Source organism: Odocoileus virginianus, chromosome 6, assembly GCF_023699985.2.
Source record: "Odocoileus virginianus isolate 20LAN1187 ecotype Illinois chromosome 6, Ovbor_1.2, whole genome shotgun sequence".
Lineage (NCBI taxonomy): Eukaryota > Metazoa > Chordata > Mammalia > Artiodactyla > Cervidae > Odocoileus > Odocoileus virginianus.
In genome coordinates, this window is record NC_069679.1 from 70378919 (window position 1) to 70392173 (window position 13255).

The 13255-nt window shown below is 43.8% G+C and overlaps 1 protein-coding gene across 8 annotated transcripts in view; it reads left to right on the forward strand.

The window, feature by feature from the left end:
• The window catches only part of SIPA1L1 (signal induced proliferation associated 1 like 1), a 493843-nt gene that overhangs the window by 448419 nt on the left and 32169 nt on the right, over positions 1 to 13255 (forward strand). For 7 of the 8 annotated variants that reach the window (XM_070469567.1, XM_070469568.1, XM_070469569.1 and 4 more), the window contains 4 exons: positions 2671 to 2795; positions 5112 to 5174; positions 5615 to 5733; positions 9463 to 9905. In XM_070469567.1, the coding sequence (XP_070325668.1) occupies positions 2671 to 2795; positions 5112 to 5174; positions 5615 to 5733; positions 9463 to 9905 (750 nt within the window). The remainder of the gene's footprint in view (positions 1 to 2670; positions 2796 to 5111; positions 5175 to 5614; positions 5734 to 9462; positions 9906 to 13255) is intronic. The other variant, XM_070469573.1, reaches the window with a different exon arrangement.

Sequence of the window (13255 nt, forward strand, 5' to 3'; positions counted from 1 at the left end):
GAATTGTTGTCCGTATCAGTGATGCAAGAGACTTTAGTGTTCGCTGTCTGATTGACAGGTGTTCCTCACGAGCCAGGTTTGATTCTGAAGTTACGCTTACCAAGGGAACAACGGTTACGTCTACTCTGTAACTTGGCCCAGTAAAAATAGATAGGTCCAGGGTGAAGTGAAGCAGGAGTCTATGGAGTCTGCTGTGAACTCATGAATGTTGAACTTGGACAGGCTCCACGGTGTGAGATGGTGACCACAGGCCCAGATACACTGACGTCCGTAGGTGTGATCCGCCCCCTCTGTCGCCCGCCTGTGCTTTAGCAGACTCAGTGTCTGCTTGTGTGTGGAGTGTGCCACCCGCTTGCCGGTGTAAGGATGTGGAGAGCATCCGGATCAGTTGAGAGGCGCAGTGTCGCCGGCTGGTTAATAAAACTGCTCTACTTGGGTGAAGGGGAAAAGGGCACACGCACAGTTTTGGATGGGAATAAGAGTTAAAAAGCAACAGTGACAAAAAGACATGGGGTCTCTCCTGCCACCCTTGGAGATGTGTTCTGGGGCCACGTACCCTAAGGAATGTGGGCGAAGCAGGGCACGTGCAAAGGGACGGATGGGCAGACACGGAGTCGGAGGATCGTGGTGTGAGAGATGGAGCCAAGGCGTGCGTGGAGTCAGGGAGGCCACGGCGGCTTCCTCCCAGCACTCTTCGCTGAGGGGTTAAACTTGTCTCTGGGGGTAACTGAGATCAGTAAGTGAAAAGTCATAGAGAAGAAGTTTCCAGCCCCTTGTAAGGAAGATGTTTCAAAGCTGTCAGCCTGCCCTGGGGAACTATAGACTGACTCATGAGGCAGAAGGTTCTTGGTCATTGAATGCATTTCGTGTATCAGCCAAATGATTACTTAAAAACTCCTTCAGATCAGAACTGTGACTCCTAGAGTATTATAAAGTGCTCCTCCAAACAAAGGGACAATTAGGTCTTCCAAAAGAGGCACAGTGTAAAGTTAGAACAGGTTTTGTCTGAGCTCCTCAAGGATGGGGCCTTTGTAGCCCTGATGGCCTGGTGAAAGGGTGTGAGAACTAAAACCAAAAGTTCATTGGGTCAAACTTTTTTCAAGGCAGAGTTGAAAGACAGACAGGCTTACTTTATCATTTCTTTAAAAGCAGACAGCCAGAAAAGCATTTGACTTTCAGTTTATAGAGGTTTAAAAAGTAGTCTTGGGTTTCCACTGCTACTAAAAAGTAAAACTAAGATTCCAATTCACTTCTTTGCCTTTTTGGAAAAAAAAAAAAATTTTTGTGTACTTAAAGTAGAATCATTGGAGCCAACTGGAGGATATTAACAGTTCTAAACAAGGACCTGATTTAGGAGGTGACAAACATCATAATTAGTGAATTCTTTTTTTTTTTTTTTTTTGATGAGCCCTTTCACTGAAATTTTCATCAATTCAAGTTTTCATTTGTTTTTAATAATGGAGATAACTTTGTTTAGTGATCCTTATGAGTTAAGCTTGTAAATGACTGTCATTTGTGCAAAAAGTAACAAGGGAGATATTATAGTAGGAGTTTTACTAAAATATTCCATAGCCTTCCCTATGTTGCAGAGGCTTTTATATAAGTTTTTCTCCTTGGATCCGTATAAGAGTTGCCATTTTAAAAGTAAATAAAGACAGAACTTGAGTGACTCCGGGTGGGGAAGCTGAACTTAACTACTGATCTTCCTCCTCCTAATCTCCGTCTCTTTGCAACACACCAATTGGTGCTTCTCCCCACACATTTATCAGTTTGTAACAAAGACACCTGTCACATGCATCAGCTAATTCAGGTCCTGTTTTGTGATTTATTGTGTCAATTACTTATAAGTTCATTAGCGCCCACAGACAGATTTGTAAATTTCCATGTGAATCTTTGAGTATTATACCCTGGGCCTTTTTCCTGGACTCTGTCAGCATTTTCTTTGCTGATGTTACTAATCAAGACAATTACTTTAATTAAGCATACATTATATTATTATTCTACATAGGAAACGTTATTAATAAAATGGGCTCATTAAATAGATAAATGTTCTTTCCAGAAATAGACGTTTGCCTTTATATATGCCAGCTCACCCACTTCCAAATTGCTCTTCCAAAGGCAGTTTGAAATTTATACATCTGGAAAGTGGTCCCTATGTAATGTAAATGTTAGCAATCTTTGTCTTTCAGACCTTAGAGTAACAGCTTCAGAAAATACTTGTTCCAAGAATGAGTGCCTTAGTGATGTAGCAGATTACTGAGTTAGGAGAAACCTCTGGAATGTGCCAATTGGACAACACACACAGAAGGAACTCTAGGATGGTGACATTTTTCTTTTGGCTGTGAATGACCGTCAGAGCTTTAACTACACAAAGGCCAGAAGGTTTTGGTTTTTTACTGTATCTATTTTAGGTTGGCTCAGTGCTAATGACTCCTGCCCTTGTTCACAGTTTACAAACTTAGCGTACATACTCTGTTGAACAGAGGGGTGTATCCCGACCACAGCATCCACAGTTCTGGCATCCACGTATGCATGCACGCGGATGAGTACAGACCTGTGAGCAAACCTAGTAGTACCTGTCATCAGTGTTCAGTGCGTTACACCCAGGACTGCCTTCCCGTGTGGGCGAGGCCCCTGATGTTGTCTTTGCCTTTGGCGAAATCCCCCCAGGTTTGGAATCAGCCGCAGATCCCCTGCCTCCATCGACAGGCAGAACACCCAGTCAGACATTGGTGGCAGCGGGAAATCCACACCCAGCTGGCAAAGAAGTGAAGACAGCATCGCTGACCAGATGGGTAAGTAACTAATTCGTACACTAAGCAAGTTGCTTTTGTACCCAGGTGACTTTGGCGGCCTCTGGTTGATGTCATCAGTGTATCCTCTTCTCTAGTACAGCCCTGGGTCATAAATAGGAATGAGCGTTAAGTCTGTTAATGTGTGTAGAAGTCAAAGCAGCAATTAAGACCTGAGAGAAAAGTCAAGGAATTCTATTCATAAGTGACCTTGACTTTGAAGACAGAAAGTACATAGGAATTATTTTCAGCACCAAGGTTGAAATGCCACAGTACTAAGACACTTAGGTGCTATCTCCCTCCCCAGCCTTGTTTATTTATGTTTGATTTTGCCTAGTATAAAGGCCCTGGGGAGATTAGTTGATATTCTTAATGTTGACTTTTAAAAAATTTAAAAGCTGTGTACAAAATGGGAAAGAGATATAATTGTTCTCTAGTCATCTCTTGAGGATACCTTTCTTCCCTTTATACGCTTTTTTTTCCCCCCACTCTGCTAGGAAGCTGTCAGCTAAGGAAACGTCTTAGGATAAAACCAGCTGGAAGGGAAAAAGATTTGCATGAGTGAGCCTTCCTTTGGGTTTCTGGCACATGGCCCTTTCCTTCTCCCTGTCTCTCTACACAGTTCTCTGATGACATCTAAATACTAGTTTGATACAATAACATTTTGCCATGAAACAGGATTGAGTTTCAATACAGTAGCACCAGGGATTTAGTATCAACACAGTTGATACATCAGGGACTTGAATCCCGACTGTTAAAGGTTTTTCCTTTCGCCTCTATCTAGTAGCTTTCCCATCAATGTGGAATAAAAAGAAGTAAATTTCAGGGCCGGAAACAGATCAGCGTTCACGGCAAAGCCCTCATCGTTTTATCCTCTCTGCAAATGCATCCTTTTGTTCTGTTTTAGTGACTGTGCCCACGTTTCTGTACCTGGCGGGGGAGGGCATCCTCAGTGCAGAGGTGGGGACCATGCTGGGACTCTTAAAAACCCACGAACATGGAAGGGAGTGGAGATGCATTCAGTTAAGGCAGGAGTTGAAGAAGAGAAGCAAAACCCTCAGGTTCTGAAGATAGGCTTTGTTCCACCCCTTCAGTGCGATGTGTGCCTCGTTATTGAAGCCATCTGTCATTCCCTACTCTCGTCCCACTCCCCACCCCCCACCAAAAACCTGAGCATATTCAGATCCACTGTTCCGCTCTTGACAGAATGTTTCGAATCCCATATGTTTTGATACCATTGAGATGGTAACAACACATGTGAACAGGATCCCTCCTTCAGCAGGACTTTAGTAGCTTTTTTTGGCTCCTAGTTGCAGGCTTTGAACAAAGCTGCCAGCGGGCCTTTGTGCACGGTTCAGGGTCACGCTTCCCACTCATGTGAAGTCATACAGGGAATGAAACAGTATCTTGGGACTAGAAAGGGTAATTACAAGGTTCGTCCTAGGCCCGTAGTCATTCTTTCGCATAAACCTTCCTCTAGCCTTTTTTTTCCCCTTGCATCCACTTTAGTTTGGTGGCATCCCACGCTTCATAGATAAGGTTCGGAAATGAATACCGGTGAATCTTTTTAACACATTGCTTCATCCTTTTTGTAAGGTTATACCTTTTCTTTTAAAAAAAGAAGATACTCCTAGAGTCTGCCGGAGAAGCCTTTTGTTTTTTTAAAACCAAGACCTTTCTTGATCCAAAATCTAAGGCTACAAAGAAAATGTTCAAATAAATTTTTATAACTTTTGATATTCTAGCATCCCAGAAGGATAACCCAGCCCTTTCTGCTCGGCGCTTCAGAAGGAATCTGGGGCTTAGCCGACACAAACCATGCTAGGGAGGAATCAAGACAAATAATTGTTATGTTCTCATTCCTCAGTACACGGTATTGAGTGGATAAGGGACTGACCTTCCTACACTCGATTTGTAAGAACACAATTCTCTAACGACCTTCAGGTCACTGGTTGAAAACGTGAAGCAGATTCTTACTCATTAGCCAGGCTCCCCGTCTTTGTCCATCAGCAGATGATAAGCTGATTCCCAGGGGAGACCCAGAGCTTAGCTTATTGAATTGGGTCACCCATCTCAGTTTGATTTTCCTGCCTCTCCACTTTTGGACACAGTTGAGAGTCAAAGAGTATACTGCTCAGTCCTGTGCGTGTTAGGAATGGCGTTGCACAATTGTTGCCATCAGCTCTTAGGTCTGTTAAAGAGGCGAAGTCACTTACCTTTCACCTTTGGAACCACCCCATCCTGAACACCAGTGGAGTCCAACAGGAAGCAATTGTTTTAAGTAAACTAGTCGCTGTGTGTCTTTTCTGTTGTGCTTAGCTTACAGTTATAGAGGACCTCAGGAATTCAATTCTTTTGTCCTCGAGCAGCATGAATATACAGGTAAAATATGTCCAAAGTGTCATGGTAAGTAACGCGCGATTGCATCCATGCCTGTCTAGGTAACGTAGACCAAGCGAGGTTAGCCACACTTTGCAATGAATGGATTTCATAAATTTAATTCATATATTCGAGACTTCCCCGCCTCCCCAAGCCGAAAATTGATTCCTGACGTTGCCGCATTGTTCATGGCCTCTGGTTTGGTGGTACTTGGCTCTGCTCATGTGTATGGTGTGACATACTGTCACCAGCTGCAAGCTTTATCCATCAGCCACTTAGCTCTTGACATGCTGTCTCTCATGTAAACTCTCAACAAGCTTCTCGCTGAAATTCCGAGTGTGCTGGCCAGTGAACTGAGAGGTGCTGGGGCAGGCGTCCTCATGTGTCAGCCGCGCCCGCGCCGCTTTAGTGCCTGCACCGTGATGTCCTGTGCTGTGTTCCAGAGCCGACCTGCCACCTCCCAGCAGTATCCAAGGTACTGCCAGCTTTCCGAGAGAGCCCCAGCGGGAGATTAATGCGTCAGGATCCGGTGGTTCATTTGTCTCCAAACAAACAAGGGCACGTAAGTTAACTACAAAGTAATCAAAATGGTGCAGTGAAAACTGATGCCACGGACAGGAACTTGGGCAGACGTTGGGAGATGGTGAGGGACAGTGAGGCCTGGTGTGCCGCAGGCCATGAGTCACAAAGAGTTGGACACAGCGGGGCAACTGAACAGCAACAAGTAAAAGTGGTAGGTTCCCAGCCCTGTACCTTTCTTGCAAAGTGAAAATGGTACTGGTCTGCTCTCTTATTCTTCCACGGTGTCAGAGGGCAAGTCATCCCAGGAGAAAGTGGGCGCTGGCTGCCACAGCCCTGAAATTTCTACTGCCAGTGGCCTTAAGCTTTTTGTTGTTGTTTAGTCGCTAACTTGTGTCCGACTCTTCGTGACCCCATGGACTGTAGCCTGCCAAGCTCCTCTGTCCAGGGCATTTCCCAGGCAAGAATACTGGAGAGGGTTGTCATTTCCATCTCCGGGGCATCTTCCCCACCCAGGGACTGAACCGGAGTCTCTTGCAATGCAGGCGGATTCTTTACCCCTTAGCCACCTGGGAAGCCTGGCCTTAAGCTTGTTTTGAGATTAAATTGAAATTCCTCATTGGGATGCACCTGCTACCCCCATGGATTTGGATGAAAGGCCATGTGATGCAATCACAGACAATCCTAGTGTCTGGAATAGGAATGTACTTGATTAAGATTTTATTTGCTTACACAGTTGCCAGCATGAGATATGAATGGTTGGAACATCAGTCAAGGAGACAGACAGCTTCCTGACAACTCGCCCTACTGCTTCTCTTTCCTTCTGGGGCTGCACTGATTGTTGTCTCTTTACCATAATTATACACAGTTCCCCATCACTTACAGGTAGAATTGGGAATAAGAGACTCTCATTTCCTCCCTCTTTAAATGCAGTGGATTTCCTTGGTCTGTCTGTTCACTGGAATGTGATTGTTTATATTTATGTCATTTTATAGGATGAGGACATAACTGAATTTAATATTCACTAATATAATGAGAAGGCCCAATTTTTTTTTTTTAATTGAAATGAGTTTTGAAGTGTCAACTTCACGGGTTCATGAGCAAGCATCCTGTACTGGGCTGTGGAAGAGAGATTTACTGATGAAATGTGTTGCTGCCACAGTTCCACTTGTAAATGTGAGATTACCCTAGTCCATCTGTCAATTTCCCCTCCTTCATTAACACTTTTTAAACTGATTACATGATCAAATAGTATTTTGGCTAGATTTGGTTAGATAAAAAATATTCTCAAAGTTAATTTCACCTGTTTCTTTTTCTAAAATTTGGCTAGAGCACTTAAAATTCCAGATGTGGTTTGAGTTATATCTACATCTATATCTGTCACTTACTCTACACTCTCAACACATCTGAATGTGAACTGGCCACATTTTAAGTGCCCGGTAGCCATACATGGCCTGGGGCTAGCAAATTCTATAGCCCAGGTCCAGGTGCTACAGGGTTCTGCCCTGGAGCAACTAGGAAAAATAAATGATGGCCTTGTAATGCAAGTAGTTATTGAGAGAAACTAGAGTAGCTCCAGTGAAGTAACTGGGATCAGTCCTCTTTCAAGGGGAGGAGATCTTTGACTGTGAGGTCTGTCCTCCTCCAGCCCCCTTCCTGCAGCCAGTAAAGACACACCAACACCTTTCCTCTTCTTTTCTCTCAATCTCCACCAAGTATCTGAACTTTCAGCCACCCTGTAATTTAAATACTGTTTTACTCAGATATCCTTTGAAATCATATTTCTTTGATAAACTGTAAAATCTTTCTGAGCAACCAAGCCGCTGTCCAACAAGCATTCTGCCCACATTTTTTAAATTGAGATATGATTCACATTATTCACATATCGAAACATTCACACATTTAAAGTGTACTATTTCATGGTGTTTGGTATATTCACAGAGTTGTGCAACCAGTACTGTGATTTAACTCCAGAACATTTTCATCACCTTGAAAAGAAAGCCTAACTCTTCCATTCCCTCCAAGCCATTGACAACCATGAACTTACTTTCTGTCCCTGTGGATGTGCCTGCTTTGACGTTTCATATGAATGGAATCATATAGTATAGAATCATACAGCCTTCCGTGTCCGGCTTCTTTCACTCAGCATGTTTTCAGGGTTCATCTGTTGTAGCATGTATTAGTACTTTGCATCTTTTTATGACTGAATAATATGCCATTGCATGGATATAGCAACATTTTTTTATCCATTGATATACATGTGAGTGATGTCTTCTTTTTTGGCTATTAAGAATAATGCTGCTTTAAAATTCATGTGGGAGTTTTTCTTGTTAACATAGGTTTTCATTTCTCTTGAGTATATAATTGCAGCTGTTTTCCCACAGCAGCTGCCCTGTTTTATATCCTGCCAACAATGCCCACCATCCTTACTGACTGCCTTTTTCCTAGTGTGTATGAAGTGTTACTTCATTGTGGTTTTGATTTGCATTTCCCTAACCCACTCCAGTGTTCTTGCCTGGAGAATCCCAGGGACAGGGGAGCCTGGTGGGCTGCCGTCTGTGGGGTTGCACAGAGTCGGACACGACTGAAGCGACTTAGCAGCAGCCGCAGCAGTGACTAATGATACTGAGCTTTTCATATGCTTGTTGACCACTTGTGTATCTTCTTTGGATGAATGACTATTCAAATCCCTTGCCCATTTTTTTATTGGGTTATTTGAAGCATGGAAGTTTTTAATTTTGATGAAGCCCAGTTTATCTATTTTCTCTTCATTTTTTTACTTTCGGTGTCCTATTTAAGAAACCATTGCATAGTCTAATCATTTGTATACCTAATTTGTATACATAATCCATGGAGATGTATACCTATATTTTCTTCTAAGAGTTCTATAGTTTTAGCCCTGACACTTAGGTCTTTGACCTTTTTGAGTTTATTTTTCTACGTGGTTAAGACCCAACTTCATTCTTTCTTGTATGTGGCTATCTAATTTCTCAACACTGTTTGGTAAAAAGAATGTTTTCCCCCATTGAATTGTCTTGGCACATCTGTATAAATTTTACTTCTTAGCACTCCTTAGAAAAGCTGTCTCCTAAATAGATGCTATATGAAGAAGAAAAGATATCTTTTCTTTCTAAGAAAAAGCCTTATATTCTGCCTTCTGTTTACTCTGATCAACAGTCTTTCTAATTATAAGCCCCTTGGAAGTATCGCTTTCTATTTTAAGGCTGAGATATTAGAAGACTCTAATGACAGTTTCGCTGGTGGCACAGATGGTAAAGTTCCACCTGCAATGCAGGAGCCCCAGATTTGATCCCTGGGTCGGGAAGATCCCCTGGAGAAGGGAATGGCTACCCACTCCAGTACTCTTGCCTGGAGAATCCCATGGACAGAGGAGCCTGGAGGGCTGCAGTCCACGGGGTTGCAGAGTCGGATACAACTGAGCGACTAAGCACACATCCAGTGAGAGTTTAGGGTTGGTTTGGTTTTCTTCCCCCTGATTAAGACTCTCTCAATGCTATAGTTACTTCAGCGTAAGTTAAACAAGCTAAATAATGAAAAGTCGATTCTGAAACAGCAAAGTTTCCAGCACTGCCTGCCATGAAATCTTCTGAACAGGTTTTCCCAGGTACCCCCGCCTTGCTCTGTCATCATGGAGGCGTTGTTGTGTCTCGAGAACCCCCTGGGAGGACACATTTCGCAGTCACTCCCCCGGTATTTGTTGCCTGCTCTTCCGGAAGCCAACCTGCTCTAAGGAGCCCTGCTTCCCTTGCAGTCCGACAGCCACTACTCCAGCCACTCCAGCAGCAACACCCTGTCCAGCAACGCGTCGAGCGCCCACAGCGACGAGAAGTGGTACGACGGGGACCGCGCCGAGGCCGAGCTCAGCAGCTACAGCTACCTGCAGGGCACCTCCGCCGACAGCGGCATCGACACCACCTCGTACGGCCCCAGCCACGGCAGCACGGCCTCCCTGGGGGCGGCCACCTCGTCGCCGCGCTCGGGGCCGGCCAAGGAGAAGGCGGCCCCGCTGTGGCACAGCTCCAGCGAGGTCATCTCCATGGCAGATCGGACTTTAGAGGCAGAGAGCCACGGCATGGACCGCAAAGCCGAGTCCTCCCTGAGCTTGGACGTCCACACCAAGAGCCCGGCCGGCTCAAGCCCTCTGACCAGGGAGAACCCCACGTTCAGTATCAGTGATGCTGCTTCCCACACCAGGTAACCGCCCCTCCCACTCCCCGCCTCCTGCATCCAGCTTCTGGCCTCTTCTCACTTGCCTTCCGTCAAGAGTACATTTTTAAAAAGGGGGGGCAGGCGGGCGTCTTTTGCACAGTGGCAGCTAATTTTTATATATTTATTTACCATCCAGATCCTTTATTTCTACCATCCTAGTGCATTATTTTAAACTCTGAGGAAAGTTTGCAGATCTGTTTTTTTGTAGCTGTATTTGATTTTATAAAAATGTGCCTAACTGCATACCAGAATGAGGAGAATTTTGTCCTGTGGCTTCCTGCTAGTGATAGAGAATGTAAAAGGAGACAGTCTTTTGAAGACGTAAGAAAATCTGGACCATATTTTTGAAAGGAAGAGGTCTTTCCCAAGACTTAACAGGGCCTATCATGTATGATGCTAGATGCATCATCCTTAACGCTGTCTATCAGAGGACATCGCTTATCCAGTGTTTGCACAGCAATCTGTTTTCAGTAATTGACTCCCGACAGTGATGTGTTGAGGGTGAGGGATGTCCAACAGGAAAGCATGGCTAAAATTAGACACAGCCCATCTACCTTTCAGAACAGAAACGTACACATTCCCCTGTATCCTCGGCAATCATGCTGATAGGCAGAATAAATACTGTTTTTCATTTCCTCTTTGGGGTTTGAGCCTGCAGTCCAAAATATGACAAGATATTCGTCCTTTTAGGGAGGAAACATTCATCACTATCTCTGGGGACCTGTTAATGTCTGGTGGTTTCTCCTTTTACCTTTTTTTGTTGTCAGTCATTGATCAGCTTGTGTGATAGCATCTAACCTTGTCATCTTCCAGTCCTCTTTTACTCTTATGCGCTAAAGAAAAGCAGCAGAGAAGTTGAGTTTAGTTTTACTTTTCCAGTGGGAATCCAGGCACATAATCTATCAGTAAACCCCAGGTAATCTTCACGAGAGGGGACATCCTTGACTTAATTTGGATTTGTTTCACTTGATCAGTTAAATAGTCAACTTTTCCCGTTGTCTGTATTGTTACTGATAAGATTCACACACTTCCCATCTTTTAAAACGCTGATGATATGAAGCATTTCCTGAGTTTTATCTCTGTTTACCACTACCACGTTGCAGTAATAAAAAGTGATTGTGACAGGCCTGGAAACTGCATGGCCCCCTAAGCAGAAAAGCAATTGGGAAAGTCATCTCAGGATTCTTAGGTAACAAGTATCCAATTTCTGGTCCATAATTCAGAAAATAGAATGTTTGGTACAGATGGAATAAAGGAGTGTTTGGAAAACAGAAAGCCAGGCGTAAATACCATGATAATAGAATATAGACGTAGAATCACTTGACTCAGTTATGTGACTGGCTTGCTGTTTCTAGCACACCCACTGTCTTATTAAGTACAGCCTGTGTACTGACTCAGAACATTTTTCAGTTCACAATAGTTCCTCTGTGGTTTTCAGGTTTACCTTGACTCCTAGATTTGGTTTTCAGTTCTTCATTCTGAAAAGAGAATGTCTTTTTTGAAATAGTACTCCATCTGGGGAATGTATCTCTGATCTAATTAGATGGCAGAAGAAAGTCACAGGTCTTGTCAAGAATGGCATCACTCTGGAGTAAAGTTAAAAAGTGCTGGGCCTCTGAAGCCGAAGCTCAGAACATGGGCCGTGCGATCTAACAGATCTACCAAATCCCAGGGGAAGTACAAAGCCCCCCTCTGAAAAGTCGGCACCTGGGTTAGCATTGTCTGAATGTGCTGACTGCGACTGCCTGAAGGTCTTAAAGGATTAACCACATTTTCTGCTTCCAACTGACAATGCAGAAATCATTGAAATCATCATTTAGAAATAGCTCTTCTGTTGAAAGTCAAGGTTGCTCGGGAAGAATGTGGCCTTTTAGGGGGATGGCAGGGCTTCCCACCCACTGGTAGGTTGAGTCACATTTGTCCGCGACTCCGGTAAATACGGATGCTTTGTGACTCCAGTTTGTTGATCTTGGCAGAGGGAGCTGGATAATCAGAGCTTTAGCAGACTTCCTTTTCTGGAGGAAAGGGGGGACTTAGCCACCAAATGCATATTACTCGAGAAACTAAAATCACTGCAAATTAGAGTGTTTGTGTCCTCGGAAGACAGGAACAGCAATTAATGTGGAGATCTCTTGACAGTGCATAAAAGAGCTTGTACCTGGGACTTGGTGACAAAATCTAAATTACAGTGATTAAGCTCCAGTGCGCATTTCTGCCTGGTCTGTGTTCCTGCTGCCTCTGTCCTCCAGTCTGCCTGTTGATGGCTGTGCAGGTTTTGTGTGGCCCTCCCATGAGAACTGCTTATAATGTAGGTTGGTAATTACATAGGGTTATTCTATCTGGATGTCATTGAGAGGAACCATACACATTGAAAGCTTTCTACAATTAAAAAGTCTATCAGTTGCTCTTAAGTGTTACTGCTAGAATATACATTGTCTGTGAAGCATGGAAATTCAGGGAGAGGTCCTTTAAAAAGAAATTTGTTTTTGTAATGGGTGTTTCACTTACAGGTCTTAAACCACTCAGAAAAATGATTCGTGGTGAGCATAGGAAAGGTGAAGATATTTTCAATTTTAGTATACTCTTATCAGCTGAGTCACTTTTTCTTAGAATTCTGGCCTCGGAAGTAGGCAGTGTCTATTTGTGTTGTGACTAAAGACTTCCCTAGTCTACAGAACTCTCATCCTGCTGACCAGCGGCAACAGCTGATGGCGGAACTAAGTTCATGACCACATATTATAAAGCTAAAGGGAATTCCCTGGCAGTCCAGTGGTTAAGATTCGGTGCTTCCACTGTAGGGGGTACGGATTCCATCCCTGGTTGGGGAACTATTATCCCAAATGCTTCAGTGTGGCAAAAAAAAAAAAGTTAAAAACCCATCTTGGACTTGCACACACGTCTCGTCTGTAACATCCTGACCTGACCTGTTTTGAGGAATCAGAGATCAAATTGCCAACATTTGCTGGATCAGAGAGAAAGCAAGGGAATTCCAGAAAAGCATCTGCCGCTGTTTCATTGACTACACTAAAGCCTTTGACTGTGTGGATCATATCAGACTGGGTGGATCATAATAAACTGTAGAAAGCTCTGAAAGAGATGGGAATACCAGTCCATCTTACCTGTCTCCCGAGAAACTGTATGCTGGTCAAGAAGCAACAGTTAGAACCCTGTATGGAACAACTGATTGGTTCAAGATTGAGAAAGGAGTATGACAAGGCTGTCTGCGGTCACCCTGTTTGTTTAACCTATATGCGGAGCATGTCATGAGAAATGCTAGACTGGATGAGTTACAAGCTGGAATCAAGATAGGTAGGAGAAACATCAACAATCTCAGA